The sequence below is a fragment of the Lucilia sericata genome, unplaced genomic scaffold (assembly GCF_015586225.1).
Source record: "Lucilia sericata isolate MDLA Ls3-8-SP2 unplaced genomic scaffold, ASM1558622v1 Contig000201F_arrow, whole genome shotgun sequence".
Taxonomy (NCBI): domain Eukaryota; kingdom Metazoa; phylum Arthropoda; class Insecta; order Diptera; family Calliphoridae; genus Lucilia; species Lucilia sericata.
Window position 1 is genome coordinate 74,708 of NW_023994229.1, and position 17,623 is coordinate 92,330.

General features: G+C 30.6%; 2 protein-coding genes across 15 annotated transcripts in view; one reads left to right on the top strand and one right to left on the bottom strand.

Moving 5' to 3' along the window:
* The window catches only part of LOC119601950, a 52,764-nt gene that overhangs the window by 26,894 nt on the left and 8,247 nt on the right, over positions 1-17,623 (bottom strand). The window contains exons 1-2 of one of the 12 annotated variants that reach the window (XR_005231290.1): positions 3,812-4,080; positions 992-1,326 (exon numbers count right to left, since the gene is read on the bottom strand). The exons of 1 other annotated variant lie outside the window; for it this stretch is intronic. Coding sequence is in view for 1 of the 11 variants with exons in the window: in XM_037953257.1 (XP_037809185.1) it covers positions 992-1,054 (63 nt within the window). In the remaining 10 variants the exon portion in view is untranslated. 10 more of the 12 variants (XR_005231292.1, XR_005231291.1, XR_005231289.1 and 7 more) reach the window with 10 other exon arrangements.
* LOC119601952 (separin) overlaps positions 16,888-17,623 on the top strand; it is a 55,634-nt gene continuing 54,898 nt past the window's right edge. For all 3 annotated transcript variants that reach the window (XR_005231293.1, XM_037953259.1, XM_037953258.1), the window contains exons 1-3: positions 16,888-17,074; positions 17,142-17,355; positions 17,417-17,595. Coding sequence is in view for 2 of the 3 variants with exons in the window: in XM_037953259.1 (XP_037809187.1) it covers positions 17,005-17,074; positions 17,142-17,355; positions 17,417-17,595 (463 nt within the window). In the remaining variant the exon portion in view is untranslated. The remainder of the gene's footprint in view (positions 17,075-17,141; positions 17,356-17,416; positions 17,596-17,623) is intronic.

Genomic DNA, 17,623 nt, shown 5'->3' on the forward strand with positions numbered 1-17,623 from the left:
ACTAGACTATAGACTAGACTATAGACTAGACTATAGACTAGACTATAGACTAGACTATAGACTAGACTATAGACTAGACTATAGACTAGACTATAGACTAGACTATAGACTAGACTATAGACTAGACTATAGACTAGACAATAGACTAGACTATAGACTAGACTATAGACTAGACAATAGACTAGACTATAGACTAGACAATAGACTAGACTATAGACTAGACTATAGACTAGACTATAGACTAGACTATAGACTAGACTATAGACTAGACTATAGACTAGACTATAGACTAGACTATAGACTAGACTATAGACTAGACTATAGACTAGACTATAGACTAGACTATAGACTAGACTATAGACTAGACTATAGACTAGACTATAGACTAGACTATAGACTAGACTATAGACTAGACTATAGACTAGACTAGACTATAGACTAGACTATAGACTAGACTATAGACTAGACTATAGACTAGACTATAGACTAGACTATAGACTAGACTATAGACTAGACTATAGACTAGACTATAGACTAGACTATAGACTAGACTATAGACTAGACTATAGACTAGACTATAGACTAGACTATAGACTAGACTATAGACTAGACTATAGACTAGACTATAGACTAGACTATAGACTAGTTGGACTTTAAGTTAAAACTACCAAAGATATCGTATGGGGCACCGCCGTATTTTTCGGTATCAAGTACGGTATCAAATACTGAAAAAAGTACTGAATTTTCCACGTCTGTTCTAACATATTATATAAGGCAAATCTTTGGTTCCCTATATAACTACCTTTAGATCATTTTAATCCAGAGAAATATCCCTTAATATTTGAATTACAAAAAATTTAAATAACAAAATATCCTGTGAAATTTTCCCTTTGGGGCAATGCAATTTGTTGCATTTGATTGACTATTAAGGCTTGTAAGATTGTAGCAGTAGTATGCAAGTTGCTGATCTATCTCTTTGTAATTTACGTACCTCATGTCCCCAGTTTTCAGCATTCAATTTAGCAGCAGCATCAACACTTTCCTTGTTACCCATTTTGTGTGTGTTTTTTTTTTTGTTTTTAGGAAAGTTGTCGTTTAACGATGATGATAATGATTTGTCGTTTTATTTAGAAAACCCTTTCGGTTACAGGAGATATAAAGAACTTTTTTTTTCTAGCTTAAGTTCTTAATAAATTTGCTGCTGTTGTGTTGGTTGTCTTGAAGTTATTTAGTAGTTTTTTTTTTTGTAATATATTTAAGTGTTGATATTGTTGTTGTTGTATGTTGTAATTTTAGTTGTTGCTTGAAGGACTCCAAGGAGTTAACCTTTTTAATTTAATATTCACCTTAATAATTTAAAAACTTTAACTAGGAAAAATGGTGGTGGTGTGTGTGAAAGAGTAGTGTATAAGCGACACTTTTTTTCTAGTTCCTTTTAAATTTATTTATTTTTTATTTATTTATAAGTGCAGTTGTATGAGTGTGTTTTAATGTATGTTTGTTTGTATGATTACTTGTTGTATACAGTAGAGTTAAATTGTTTTTAGGGGGATTGTTTGCTCCAAATACTTTAGTTTCCAGTAGGTTTTTTGTTTGTGTTTTTTTTTTTAGTAGGTTGTCAAAAATAATGATGATGGTTGCTGTTGTTGTTTCTGTTATGTTGTTTATTTTCAAACGTGCTAAAAATGTCAGTGTTTATACACTTGTTATTCGAAATTTTCTAAAATATGAATTCGAAATTAACGTGTGTTTTTTGTCTATTATCTTTCCTTTCCTTTTTGAAGTTGCTTAGTTAATCTGCTCTCGCTTTCTTTTCTATATTTTTTAAATTATTCTCTCGTTTTTAGCTTTTCTTTTTTTATGTGTTTCTTCTTATTTAAAATTCTCTTTGTCACGTACTATTTTATGTGTCTGTATGTACTTAAGTGAGAATGTGTGTGTGTGTGGTTTTATTAATATGTTTTACTTTCGTTTAAAATATCCTGTCGAGAATTTTTTTACTTTTATTTTTAATTAAAATTTATTTGTTGTTTTTTTTTTAATAGATCAATTTGAGGAATTTAGATTTTTTTTTAGGAATATTTTAATAATTTTGCTTGTTTGTTTATGAATTAAAAATTTTATATTTTAAAGTTTTTTTGCATGGCACACCCACTATTTGACGTATTATGACGTAGAATTTTTTAAGTTTTTCTTTTTAAGTTTTTAGTTTTATTATTATTTTAATATTATTAGAATTTTATGTTGATTTAATATTTTTTTTTGCAATTTTTCTTATATAAATTTATATACATATTTTGAAACTATTTGTGTAGACACCAAAAAAAAGTTAAATTTTCACTTTCTCCTAAAAATATCTAGGTAAAATATTCTTGTGTAACGCCTTAAAGTATGCTATGCACTGACATCGTGATTTTTGATGCTGCCATACTTGCTGATGCTGCTATTTGTGCTCTATACTCTCAACTGCACGTCGTTCGTTAGCAAATGCAATGATATATTTCGTTGCTGACTATTTTCCTTCTTTTTTTTCGCTATTTACTGTTGTTGCTATTTATTTTGGAATTTTGGTTGCAAAATTAACAACAACACAGCTGGATGCTAACAGCCAAAACGAAAGTCATATAGTGATGATAATCACTACAGAGAAATCGATAAGAAACCGTTAAAACAAATACAAAATAATAGTTTTTTTCAAATTTGTTTAAAATTTCAACAAATATTTAGAAATTTTCAACTAGGAATACAAAGGGTAAAATTGCTTTGTTAGAGATTTGCATTCATTCATAAATATTTGGTATATAAGAAAGAGTATTTGAAATTATTATGATTTGTTTAATGTAAACACTAACTTGGCTGGTAGCTGACTTTTTTTCCATACATTTCTTTTTGATATTTGCGTCAGTAGCATCTCAACTCACTTTCATATACACAAACACTTGCATACAAATAAAATTTCGAAGTTTACAATCGTGTAGGTGTCAACACTTGTTTTCTTCGTTAAGTTGAGAGAGAGAGAAAGCAAGTGAGAGAGAGAGCCAAACAGCATCCTTTTATAAGCAACTGTCAAATTAATTTTCCAAATACCACGATATCTAAACGAAAACTCATACTCCACCTTTAGCATTCGATTCGTTTTAAAACTAACTAATACATGCAAGCAAACACACACTCACACACCTATAGCAAACATACATACATTTAAATATTTAAAAGTTTGTTAATACATTTATATGTATGTATGTGTATCTTCAAGCACATAAGTAAAAGTTATAATATTAAAGAGTTTTAAACTGATTAGTTTAGTTTGTTTGCTTCATCTATTGCTGTTTTTTGTTTCTTCACTACATCTGCATCCTTTACATCCTCTACTCATTTCCTTCTATATCATAAAACAACAAAAAAACACCATTCAAAGTTTTATTTTGTTTAAGAGGCCAACAAAAGCAAGAGCAAAGAAAAAAAAAAACACAGTTGCATAAATTACCACGCCTTAATTTTTAATTATTTTATTATTAACAACTCTCGTACAAGCACAGAAATAGGAAAACTTAATTTCTTTTTAATAAAATTGTTAAGTTTGCTTTTCTTTTCCAGAAATTGTTATAAATTTTCTTTTTAATTTTGTATATTTATGTTTTTTTCATATATTTTTTTTGATTCTAGTTTCCCTGCGCGTTACATCTATAGTTTTTCCTAAAAGTATATACACTTTTTTCACACACACAATTTTCACCTTTTTTTGGAAATTTTGTTATTTTTTCTTTTATAGATTTTTTCTATTATTTATTTATATATATTTTTTTAATACTTTATGTATTAAACGTTTTAACACTTTCAATTAACACTTTTTTTAAGGAATTCCACACAAATTTCCTTTATTTTTCTTTTTATAAATATTTAATTTCCTCTTTTTAAATGAGGACTTTCTAGATGGTTTTCTTCTATATATTCCTTTTTTTTTTTTGCTTCTTTTGGTTTCTATTCATCCAAATATATATATATTTTTTCAAAAGCTTCTTACAACACTGCACACAACCGTCGTCAATGAAATTCGTTAAATGTTTGCTACTAGTCTTTTTGAAATTCGAACTTGGATGCTGCCACTGCTACTGACTGCTGCTGCCAGTTGTTTCAATTCTATCAACTCAGCTGTGTGCTTTGTATTCTTCATACACAGGCAGACAGACACTCTTTTTACATATACATACATGCAATGTTGTTTTTTTTTATCCTGTTGTTGAGAGTGTTGGAAAATTTAGAGAGCGAGAGAGTGTTCAAAGAAAATGGTCCTGTTTTTAAAAACAATTTTTCTAACGTTTCACACATATGATTTTGTTAGTGTTGTTAATTTGCTGAAGATGTGGTTTATAAATGTTTTTAAATTTTGTAAACAATCAAAATTTAATCTATAGGAATAAGACTTTAATTCTCCAAATTAATGTTTTACTTGTTTTGAAGTTTTGATGCTAAAGCTGATGCTTTTTATTTTCATTCTGTTTCAATCCAGGTTATGTTTGAGTTATTTAAATTCTTGAAAGGTTCGCTACTTTTGAAATCTGCTTTACCATAGAGCAGCTTGGTATTTTCGGGAAGAAAGTATAACTTTAATCCTTTTACCGAGAAGTTTAAGCTTCCTTCTAACGATATAAGTGCTTCGGCACTTGATGATACAATGACTTATTATGGGAAACAGTTAAGGTTGCAATCCGATGACATAATTGCTATAGTTCCAGTGCCATGTTTACTGTTCAATTTGCTAGTAAGAAGAAAATCCGTTATTTTGTTCCTTTATGGAAATCTACTTAGAGTTTCAACAGTAGTAGTCCACTGTTTTAGACCAAAAGTTTGTTTATGTTTAATTTAAGGCCTATTCTCAAGTCAATGTCTTTCAAATGTTGGTACTTTATTATGCCTGGAATCATTAGGTTGTAAAGCCATTCAGTTGCACAAAAGAGCGGATGTTGTATAATATAGTAAATTCGGAAAAATACACCAAGGATCTATCGGACATGTTGTGCCCTCCTTTACTTTGAAATATTTGTTCCGTTGTTAGATACTCAGTTTCCTGGAAGTAATTCCTTAAAATGTTAATCCTGTGCGTCCACTTAGAATCATTCTAACCTCAGATTTGGTAGTGAAAAATGTAAAAACCATATCTTTCAATACTTTGATCCACCGCGGTCTAGAGTTTTGTCCTCTTTCTTATTCCAATAACTTCTGCGGTATTCGCAATTTAGTGGAGGTTTTATCTATTATTTGAAGGCTTTATATTTTATAAAATATTTTCCCATGCAATCTATTCCTGACGTGTTCCTTTTACAGATCTGTTAGATCGTTTTAATATCAAATGCCTTTCGTCTCAATCTTCCATCTGCAACGAATGGACAGTGAGAGAGAAGGAGAAGTCAAACAGATCTATCAGATTATTTAAATAGTAATCGTTTTGCATTTAAAATCTTCCATCAGCAAAAATTAAACAATGGCAGAAGAGATTGATCTTCTTCGCATTCCGACAACTTTGTTGAAGTCGAAACGTTGGTTTTTGTTTAGAATTTTTAAAAATTTGTTTTATATCGAGGCCGTAGCATTGAAACAACTTGAAAATTTAGATTTTTAACTTATTGAAGGCATATCAGTAGTAGAAGTTTTGGCAATTGAAACAATGAACGAGGGCCAGGAGTTTTGTCATATTTGTATTCCAAAAACTTTTGCAAAAGTCTTAATTTAAATACTTGTTGCTATACATTTCAAATCTTCAATCACTAATCAGTGAGCAATGCCTGAGAAAAAGAACAATGCATTGATCTTCTTTCGCATTCTTATAACTTTTATAGTAGTCTAACAGATCGGGTAGATCTTTAAATATCAATCGCTTTGAACCTCAAATCTTTCATCAGCTACAAGTGAACAGTGACAGAGGAGAAGAATAATGTATGGATCTTCTTTCGCTTCCCAAATAACTTTCTTAGAAGTCGAAGAGCATTGTGATTATAGTTACTGCCTTAGGTATAGTATTGTTTTACATCTCTCAGATTGTAATTGGACACTTAGTCGTCTTTCTGATTTCGATTTTAAGAATTTGTTCGATAAATTAAAGTTATATGGCTGGATACATAAAGTGCAAACACCGACACGTGTCCACCGGATTGCTCAATTGAAAGTATCACCATAGTGAGCCGCAGTATCCGAATTCGGCTGGAAATGCAACGGCTCTGAATGCATCCCGCCAACCAAATTGGGATTCCTTAAGTGAGGTATGATTTGACCTCGACTATATATAAGAAGAGCTTATGAGCTCCGTGGGAGATCTGTTCCTCTTTGCCTCAGATATTGAGAAAAAATCCAATTATTCCATGGATCCCAGTGGGATTTGGGATGATTTCCTGAAGCATCTCTATCAACTTCCTCATTTGTGTTACAGTAAGCCATTTTATAGGACGCTTAGCTATGCTATCACTCACCTCCTTCGCCATTCAGAGTCAGAACCCTCACCTATATTTAAAGGCTAAGACAGCTTAGTGCTCCCTTTGAGTACCTACTCCTCTTTCAACTCTTAACCTCTACATTATTGCCAACAAGGGCCAAAGTACCCACTAACTTTAATTCGATTCCTACATACCATATCAAATGCCGCCGAATACTTTTTGGAAGCTTTAATTCTTTGAGTGATATTTTTAGCATTCAATTAAGTTGGGATCCAGAGTAGTGCAAAATCACCTTTAGCAATCTAAACAACCTAATTATATTAAGGATTTGAACTAAATTAAAACACAAACATATCCAAATAATTAAAATATTAATTTTTAAAAGCAATAACAAAAGTAGAAATTTTATTAATAAACTCTATTTTCTAATAACAAATGCAAGTTTTGGACAAAAAACATTAACAAACAACAACATTATGCCAACACTACAAACAACTAACAACACACATTTCTACATACATATGTATTTATCTGTGTGTGTGTCTCTTTGTGTGCAAATGTATGTGTGATAACGTCACACAGTCATAATCATTCTAACAGATGATTTATTAACGAAACATTCTGATGCTTCAAAAATCATCAACCACCTCAAAACGAACATCTATGTACATTGTAAATAATGATGTACACACACAGACATTCTCCAGAGTCATTCAGCCAGCCAGTCAACCCCCCTTTTCAACCAACCTCCCCCTCAAAGTATAAGTTTCTTTCCTTTTTTCTTTCTTCCCTTCACGTGCAAAAATTCAAACCAATATATCCCGTTGAACGACGACGACAACATAATAACAACAATCTTTGTACATTAAACAACAAAGATGCTGAGATGAAATTACACAAAACAGAAAAACAATTTTAGCGTCTGCGTATTAGAAATGAATAAAAGGAAAAAAAAATACATTTACGTACGTCTATGTCTTTCTTTATCCTGAAATTTCATTTCATTCTGTGAACATTGTGAAACTAAACGAAACCAAAGGACTTTCGAAGAATAACATCACATAAACAGACAGCGAAAGGATGTGAGATATTAACCCTTAATTGAGACAAAGAAGCAAATATGAATGAATTGAAACAACTTGTTAAATAAAAGGAATTTGGGGGAACTTTTGAAAGCTATTCTAATGGAATTTAAAAGTCGAAATATAATAGAACTTTTAGTTGGATTATCAATAATCCAGTACAAAGTACATATTCCACAAATAGTTTAGTTATGAAAGCAGTCGGTTCTTATGGTCATACGTTTGTTCGAAGAAACACGTTTATTCTCCGTTAGATACATCTGTGGTTGGGTAGTTAATATACCAATATTTCATTCCGATATAGCCAGACACTGGCTGAACACCTGTTTCTCCTCTTTCTCATTCCTAAAAAATACTGCAGAAGTCATAATTTTTAATCCGCTTATGTCTAAATTAATCGATTGTCAATGATATTACAAACAACTCCAGAGGATCACATTAAGTTAGAACTAACATATGATCTGTGTCTAATATTTAGTTCCTAGTCAAACTGGAACATTCTGGAATTCATCATAAGGATACTTCCGATAAAACCTAATAACAATATGGTGATGTGATCAGTGGAAAAGATATCGCGTTCTGATGGCTTCTAGAATAGTTGGTTTCTGGGATCCATATGTTTATTTTCGTCGTTAAACATCAGATGTTTTTTTCAACGAATCTGTTCGGATCATATCCAAATCAATTGAACTATAGGGGACTATTTGACGATATAATTTCTACATGAAACTTATTGGATAAAACTAGATAGGGAAAGAGCTGAATCATTCAGCTTTATGTCGATTAATTATGGAAAAGCAATACGAAAGCTATAAGAAGATACAAAATAATATCCAACGAGATAATTACTTCAACCTCTTGATTAACCCACAAGAAAAGTGTTTCGACTTTCAGTCGCTTAACTATTTTTAGACAAGACTGATCTATGTCAACAAGAATTCGAAGTGCTTTTATGGTAGTTTTTCAATCACAGGGTGAGTTGATTGACCACCCTTTGTGCTTCTTGTACATGGTTCTACCGGTCCTTTGCTCAAGTACTCGAGCTATATTATCTGTGACCATTATCGCTGCCCCGTTGCTTAACTTCCGAGATGCAAAATATCACTTCGCTTTGACAACTATGTAGATGGGAAGACCTCTGTTGAGTCGACAACAGCACCTACAGACGTATTCGGTAGACCGAATCTCGAATCAATCAAATAAGCCGCGAACTTGTTTTTACTCACAGAGAACATACTGTACTATATCTGGTATGAACAGAGTAAACCCTGAACATACTCGGACAAGGAAGGTACATTCTATGGTATCCCTTCTATAAGATACTTTACATCTATCACCATACAATCCAGCACACCTCTCATTCATCCGTCACTCATAGAGTACAACATCCGACACACTAACTCTAGGTATACGGAAGGGTGAGGCCCGTATACCCATCCCGTATCATATACATACATACAATTGACACCGACTTACTTTCAACGCTTATCCCAAAGTCACTAATCTGTGGGGTATATGTTGTCTCGAAACGAATTTATCCCGAATTATAGACTTTATCGTGCATCAGTCTTTTAACAAACATTCTCTTCCCCCGAAAGAATCTATCCAATAACAGGAACAAGACAAAGTCCGAAACTCTGCCCTTGTGATTCCAGATTATGAGGTTCTCTGGTTCGACCCCATTTCAAGGAAATGCCGAAGATACATTTGATTATCACCAGTTAAAAGTCCCGGCAGACTAGAGGTACTGATATCACCTCTATTCCCCGGGATTACAATAACACCACGATGGAAAAGATTCTTCAAGGTAACATGCCCGGCAAGATAATGATCTATGACCACAAGGTAACGATGTCAGAAGAGCTCCAGATTAACATCAAAAGTAATTTTTGTGTTGTTCAGCCTATTCATTCGTAACAGCACTTTCGTGGTAAGTATTTGGACCTAAATGATTTGAGTTGAAATAGCCCAATACAACTTGATCCTGCGAAAGAGCTCTGGGGCCAGAGACCAGAGAAAACTCTTCTATTGGACTGAGCAGTGCTGAATCCGAATCTGGGCTAGAAATAATTCATCCTTTCAGGTTTTCCAGATATCGTGTCATGAAAAAAGTCCGTTTTTGGACATATTTGAGAAGATATGTATAAAAGCGCAAAGACACCTTTATTTATAAAATTAGTTATGCAATCTGAAAATCCAATCTGTCGACTGTAAAATAAAAAGCTCTGTAATACTTTCTTCTTTTTTTGAGATACAGATCTAAGCTTGAAGACACAGTTTTTTTAATTGCATGTCACGATATCGGAGAAACTTGATGTGATGATAAAATTCTGAGATTCGGAGGAAGTATAACCTTCTCTTCTCCCTTAAGTATAGTAGATATATTTTATTGATAACTTAATGAATCCTTTCTAAATTAGTTCCTAATTTCAAATCCTTTTTAGATTCAAGAGAACAATGCACTTTTATCAGTACAGAATTCGTTAGTCTGAACAGATGCAACAGGTGTTTTCCCTAAACTTTTGAGGGAATTTGGAAACGTAATCAATTAATTCGCATAATTTATATATGAAATGGACTTAGGTTTTGTTTTAAGGCAAAGTTTGCGGAAAATTTCAAGCTGTATAAGTTATCCATTGTTTTGTCACCAACTGTTGTTGGAATAAACACTGAAATTTTATGATCGTTAAAAGCATTCCGCCATTAGAAAGTAAAACAATACATTAACAAAAAGGACATTTTCATGCACTTGCTCCTTTTCACCATTCTTATATGGTTTTACAAGGCCATCAAGAAGTATAAAATGAAAACAGAAAGTGTTAACAAAAGCAAAAACAAGACAAATACATAAATTGAAAGAATAACGAAGGAAATCAACAGCCACACCTGTTTAACAAAAGTGCAACACAAAGTAAAAGTTCATTAAAGTAAGCTCTTGCATTAAAATAAGGAAAATGAAGAAGAAAATAAAAGAACAACAATAGAGTGCTTTAATGTCATTTTGCAATAGTTATTAAATTACAATTCTAACAATATTTAAAATATTCATATTTACATTGTATCCTTTTTACTTGAGTAAAATGTACGTCATCAATTCTACGCACACAAACAGACACAATGATAAATTTCAAGTATATGTATGTGTGTTTATTGCTGTGATGCATTTGAAATTACTCGTACGTTCCCTTCAAACATTTAAAAGAGAAAACTATTGCGCATCACCCCAGACGCCACGTCAGAAACACTTCTGGACGATTGTCAGACGAGAACGCACATTTTACAAAAACAAAATACATTGATTTCGAATTTTCATCTTCTAGAAATATACTTTTAAGTTACTTCCGGATGATAGTTAGAAGAGTGCATCCATTTTGCTTAAACAAAAAACCATGACTGTTGAATTTTTTTTATCTGGAAGTATATGTTTTAGTGACTTCTGTATGAGAGTTGGGTGAGAACACACATTTTACAATAACAAAATACATTGTTTCCTAATTTGTATCTTCTTGATTTGTATGTTTATGTCACTTCTGGGAGACAGTTTGAAGAGTGTTCACATTAATGTTGAATTTTATTCATCTGGAAGCGTGGATTGTAGTCACTTCTAGACGATTGTCAGACGAGAGCGCACATTTTACAAAAACAAAATACATTGATTTCTAATTTTCGCCGTCTGGAAGTATACTTTTAGGTTACTTCCGGATGATAGTAAGAAGAGTACAAAAACAAAAAAATATAAATACTCCATTTTTAGCCAGAACGCGAAAAAAATAAAAATAAATAATGCAGAAATTTTGCTAAGTTCAGTGATGTTTTGTGTTTTGTCCAGTCATGTTCAGTTTTAATTATTCATTGTAAAACTTAAATGAGTTATTGAATAATATTCATAATATTCATAGAAAAATAGTGTAATTAATATATTGTGAATCTTAAGTAATAAAAAACAATATGATAGTGTTATGTTAAAAGTCAACTGTTAATAAACATTTAAGAAGGTTTTGTTAATTGGTGAAGTTTATTAAATATATACCAAAAAGTAATTATCTTCAAGGATTATATAAATAAAATTAAAAAGTAAGTTGTCATATTTTACATTAAAATACTATTTTAGGAATAAGTTAACAACTCTAAACGGCTTCCATTTCCATAATTTTTAAACGAAGTTCTAATATGTTTAACCTATTTAGATTTATTTGAGTTAAATCTTAACTTTCAATATTTTTTAAACTATTTGCGCGTTTAGGTCCTCTTTCTAGATTACGTATGATCACTTTGAGCTAAAATTTTATTTGTATTTCATTATCGTAACAAAAAAAAAAAAAAAAAATACATTAAAATTTTACTTAAGTATTTAAAGGCTAGCTGGAATCATTATATTCAAATTAATACTACTGTTTTATACATACATAAATTATTTTTTGACTTGGGTCACTCGACACGAAATTGCCTATATAAGATATTTAATATTAAAATCAGATATTTTTAAAACCACCTTTTTTAAATAAATACAATTCTATTAATTTTCATATAGCTTTGGATTTAATTATTTTAATTATAGGTACTTTTTAATTATTAACACCAGGTCTTTCTATGACCTTTATATGATACTAATATTATTAATATTGAACATGCCATTCCCAATATATTGAACCTAAGTAGACAGTTTTTGAACGTGTATAACTCCTTAATTAGAAGAAAGCAAACAAAAAATAGTATTGCAGTATTAGTGTCAAAAGCAATATCCTGTTTAGGGTCGTTAAGGTGTTTCTATCGTTAGTGATTGTAAATAATTTTAAAAATGATCCATGACTTAGTAATTTCAGATCTTTATAGACGGTTTAGTTCCAAGTTATTTAAAAAATGTTCACGAAAGGTAATGTTTTTATTGATTCAAAACAATAAATAAATTAATTAATTAATTTTTAATTATTTTATTTTTTTTAGAAAGCAGTAGCTAATATTGTACCCCCTATTAAAATACTTCTAACTGAAATAAAATATAAAAAAGGGATCTGGTAAGTTATATATGTCTTATTTCATCACGCGGTTCCATTAAAAATGTCGATTATTTGCAGAAAATGTAAAAAATGGATCTGACCGTTTAAACTTTGGTGGGAAATGTATTGATCATAAGAGAATCCTATTTTTATTGCTTCCTAAAGTGTAACAGGTAATTTCAACAAATACAAAAGTACTTATGTACATATATTCAATATTAATTATAACATTATTTTTGTTTATTTCATTGAAGGATTAATGTGTTCCAAAATATAACTCTTACAATTTGATGGATTGATCATAAAATTTATGAAGAACTACAAAAATATTTTAGAGTCCAACGTTTTACAATTCCTGAAAATTATCTTATTATAAGGTAATAATTCTAAATTTTTGATACATATGTACATTAGACCGGCTCACTCTGTATGGAAAGCAAAAACGTGTTTTTGTTACCCCTCTCAAAATTCCCAAAATATTTTAAGTCTAGCGATGACCGTTCGTGAGCTGGACCAAATCAATAAAAGATATTTTGGAATTATTTTTTTTTTAATTTTTGTTTGTTTTGCAACAAAATATCCAATACGGGGTATCGTTTTAAAGGTATTTTAAAGCCGCGTCCTATGATGTATTAATCATAAATAACCGTCTGTTTATAATTGTCATATTCCAAAATATTTAAAATGTTAGGTTTTTCACTAAGAAAAAATAAAATGTATGTACAATTTTGCGCACCACTAGACTTCAAAAAACCTTTCAAATGATACCACATACTGTATATATTGATTAAGAACTGCTGTATAATTTAAAACAAAATAACTAAAAAGGGACTTTTTTGTAACCGGTTCAGCTCACGAACGGCCATCGATAGAAATATTTTGGGAACCATTATAAAACATAACAAAGATTTTTTGAAGCTGGGTAAAATATTGAATTTAACATGAAGAATCATCATATTACATAACAGCGAATATTTTGAGGGGGGTAACTCAAGCACCATTTTTTGTGAGCCCGTCTAATGTACATATATTACTTTTTTTAGATTAGTTGTTAAATCAATTATTTTTTCTACTATTTTAATTTCAATTATTTCAATAAAAACTATAAAATTTCATTTTATTTAGATTTATTTTTATAGATTTTATTTTGGTGAGTATACAAATAGAAGAAGAGAAAACTCATCTTCTAGAAGACGAGAATACTCATCCTCTAGAAGACGAGAATACTCATCTTCTAGAAGAAGAGAAAACTCATCTACTAGAAGATAAGATAGGAACACTTCTAGATGATACTAGGTAGTCACTTCAAGAAGTGACTTCCTAGTCACATCTAGAAGAGTCTTTGGCAATACCTTACTTCCAAGAGTCATCTAGAAGTTTCTTCTGCGGGTCTTCCAGAAGTATCTTCCACGTTACTCTTAGACGTTCCCCAGCTCGGCATCAGTTCTTCCCGACTGGTGACAAGAATTCTTATACTTCCGCAACATCGCTGGCGAGCTTTTAACACGTTTGGAAGTTTCATACGGGTAACTTCCGCAATAGAAAATGTTTGTAGGGTTTACGTTTTAATTAAAAACAACAACAACAACGTGTGTATTATTTAAATACAAAAAAGGCAAAAGAGAGAGTAGAATAAACATCATCAGCATCTTTAACCAGCAGCCTCGTCAGAAATTTCATTTAGATGCTGAAGTACCTACCAGAGCATCGCATCCCTAGTCAATGCACACACACACTGTGTTACACTCGCCCCTGTGTGTGTATGTTAAATGTTAAAAATCAAAAGCTTCTCTTGGAGCTTATCAAACACAAAGTAAATAAAAAAACACACACACACACAATATTTTTATAAAAACTATCTTTTAAAGTTGTTTGTGTTTCAAATATGTATGTATGAATGTATGTGTATTTTATGCATGTGCGTGTGTGCTTGTGTGTGTGTGTAAATGACATAGTTTTTTAGGGCATCTAGAGGGTGTGGTTCCCTAACGCCAAAATGTTTGATAGTTTGACACAGATTTTTTTTAGAAAGTTGCGAAAAAGCTTGCTAATAAAGAAATACAAAAACAACTGCATTTTTGCAGCCGGCAAATATTGTTGTTACAAACTCACACACACACTTACATGAGAACTATACACAGATACTATTTTATACATTCATATTTACTTTTTATCCTTCTTTTTTTTAATTAACTCTTGAAGCTAAAGGCATGTTCAGTTTGCTTTAATATTTTACGAAATAGGCATAATGTTTATTTGATCTTACATTGCATTTGTAGGAGCAATCAATGTTATTAATTTGAAAATTGCAACTTTTCTAATATATTTCATCTCATCTTCAAACAAGTTGTAGTTTTATTATTAATTATAAATATCATTAGAAAGGTCTGTTGAAAACGCGATAGAAAAGAATCGGAAGGACCTCGAATTACAAAAATATTGCTCCATAAGCGACTCCTTTGTTCCATATAACTCCTCTTACTGAACATCACTTTATTATGAATAAATCGTTTAAAAATTAAACCAGTTTTTTCACAAAAAATTTTTAGTATAACAGTTTTTCTATAGAAAATTTTATGTATAACAGTTTGTTTTATTCAACAATTTAGTATTAGCTTAGTTTGTATAACAATATTTTCTATAGAAATCCGTTCCTATAACAGATTTTTTCAATGAAAATATGTTTGTAGAACAGTTTTTTCTGTGAAAATCAGTCTGCATGACTGTTTTTATATAAAACAGTTTGTATAACAGTTTTATTTAATGAAAAACTATCTTAATATCCGCCATTTTTCTAAGGAGCAGATAATTTTATAAAAATAAGAGATAGACATATCTACCATCTCTTTCTCTCACATACAAAATCAAAAGTTTCATATTAAAAGTTTACCTGTGTGAACCGGCACTAAGTAGTCTTTATAACAGTTTATTCCATAGATCACTTTTAAAACCCAGTTTTTTTCACCAATAATGTTTAGTATAACAGTTTTTCTATAGAAAATTGTATGTATAACAGTTTATTTTATTCAACAATTTTGCAAATAATTTGTATAACAATATTTTCTATAGAAATCCGTTCCTATAACAGATTTTTTTATGAAAATATGTTGTATAACAGTTTTTCCTGTGCAAATCAGCCTGCATGACTGTTTTTTTATGTAAAACTGTTTGTATAACAGTATATTCCATCGAAATCTGTTTCTATAACTGATTTCTGTCTATATAACAGTTTATTCTAGAGCTTTTTAAGTATAACAGTATATTAATATTAATTTAATACTACGCTGTGACAATAGTATGTTGTATTTAGGGTTCTATAGTTGAAACGAAAAGTCGACTTTTCGACTTTTCAACTTTTTTCATTTAGTTTAGTTTTTGCTTTTTATGAAAAGTCGATTTTTCGACTTTTTTCATTTAATTAAAAGTCGACTTTTAGACTTTTCGCCTGTATTTTATAAATAGTCGACTTTTCGACTTTTTCCAACTTTTCGATTTTTTTCGACTTTTTGACTATTTTTGACTTTTTTCAAATTTTTTTCGACTATTTTTTCGACTATTTTTTTATTTTTTTCGAGTTTTTCCGACTATTTTAGAGCTTTTGTCTTATTTTCCACTTTTTTAAAATTTCCGACTATTTTTGTCTTTTTTCTACAATTTTCGAATTTTTCGACTTTTCAACTTTTTTCGACTTTTTCCGACTTTTTCCAACTTTTCGATTTTTTTCGAATTTTCGGTTTTCAGACTTTTCGACTTTTATTAACAAAGTCGACTTTTCGACTTTTTTCGCAGACGATAGTCGAGTTATCGACTTTTTTGGAACAAAATAGTCGACTTCGACTTTTCGACTTTTTTCGACAAAAAATCGATTGTTCGATTATTCGAAAGATTTATAGAACCCTAGTTGTATTGCAACATCTATGTTTCATTAAAAAATTAAATGTACAGTTTTTATTACTAATACCAGATGACGCAGTTTGTGAGACAAGTCTCGCAATCAGTGTTGTAAGAAAAATTTTCACTCATGTCCCCAATAATCACTGGTTAGAAGTCCCCAATAATCCCCATTTTAAATTGAAATCCCCATAATTTTCCCCAAAAAATCCTCATAATTGATTGATAAACATGTCTCATATATTGCGCCATCTGTTAGTCACTGTTGAATTAAACTAATAAAAATTGTCTTTGATAAGCGTACATTTCATTTTTAAATGAAATATAGATGGCGCAATATAACATATTTATTTATGTTTTTGTGTGTATTATAAACACCCTGTTGTATATATATTAAACCAACAACATGGTGTTTCATATTATTTCTTTTAATTTTCTTTTACTCGGCTCTTTCTAAACAAACATGTTTATTCTTGTTCTTCATTTCATTTTAGTTTTTTGCGCGTCTTTGAAAAGTACGCTAATTGGAAGTTTTGAATTATAATTTTTCACAAAATTTGTTTATATCACCATTTAATGTTAAGTTAATAAGTTTTTTCCTGCGATATGGATGAAGAATTCTTGAAATTTTTAGTTAAAGATGGTATTTCTACAAATATTGGGCCCAATACCAAAGGTAAAAGAATAATTTCATGGAAAACAATTATGGTTGTATGTAATTTGTCATATTTTGTGTCAATTAGAAATTCTATTGCAACAGGCGGAAAGTGAATATTGTAATGGTAATATGATTGCCTCAATATTTTATCAAACCTATTCTTTGTATCAATCCTCGCAAGAGCGTTACAATCATAGTTCCGGAAAGTGTAATGAAAATAAGGCTGAAATGTCTAACAAGGCCGAAGTGGAGACTTTAATGGCTGAAATGAATGCCAAAGAAATTTCGGAGTTTAGCAGGTAAGTGTCAAACCTGCAGAACTTCAAATGTGAAGTTATTTATTACTTTATGTTTTTCCAGCAATTCCCTTATGCAATATGTTAGTAAATCACTTACAAAAATGTCTCAAAAGACTAAAATCAAGCAGTCATCTGCGCAAGCCTCCAATAGTCTAGAAAATTGCAATTTTCTTAAAGATATAACAAGTCCCGCGGAGGGCATAACAAAATTAGTAGAAATTTGTGAACAATTACCGGAGGGTAAGTTAAAATAACACCTATCATTTAT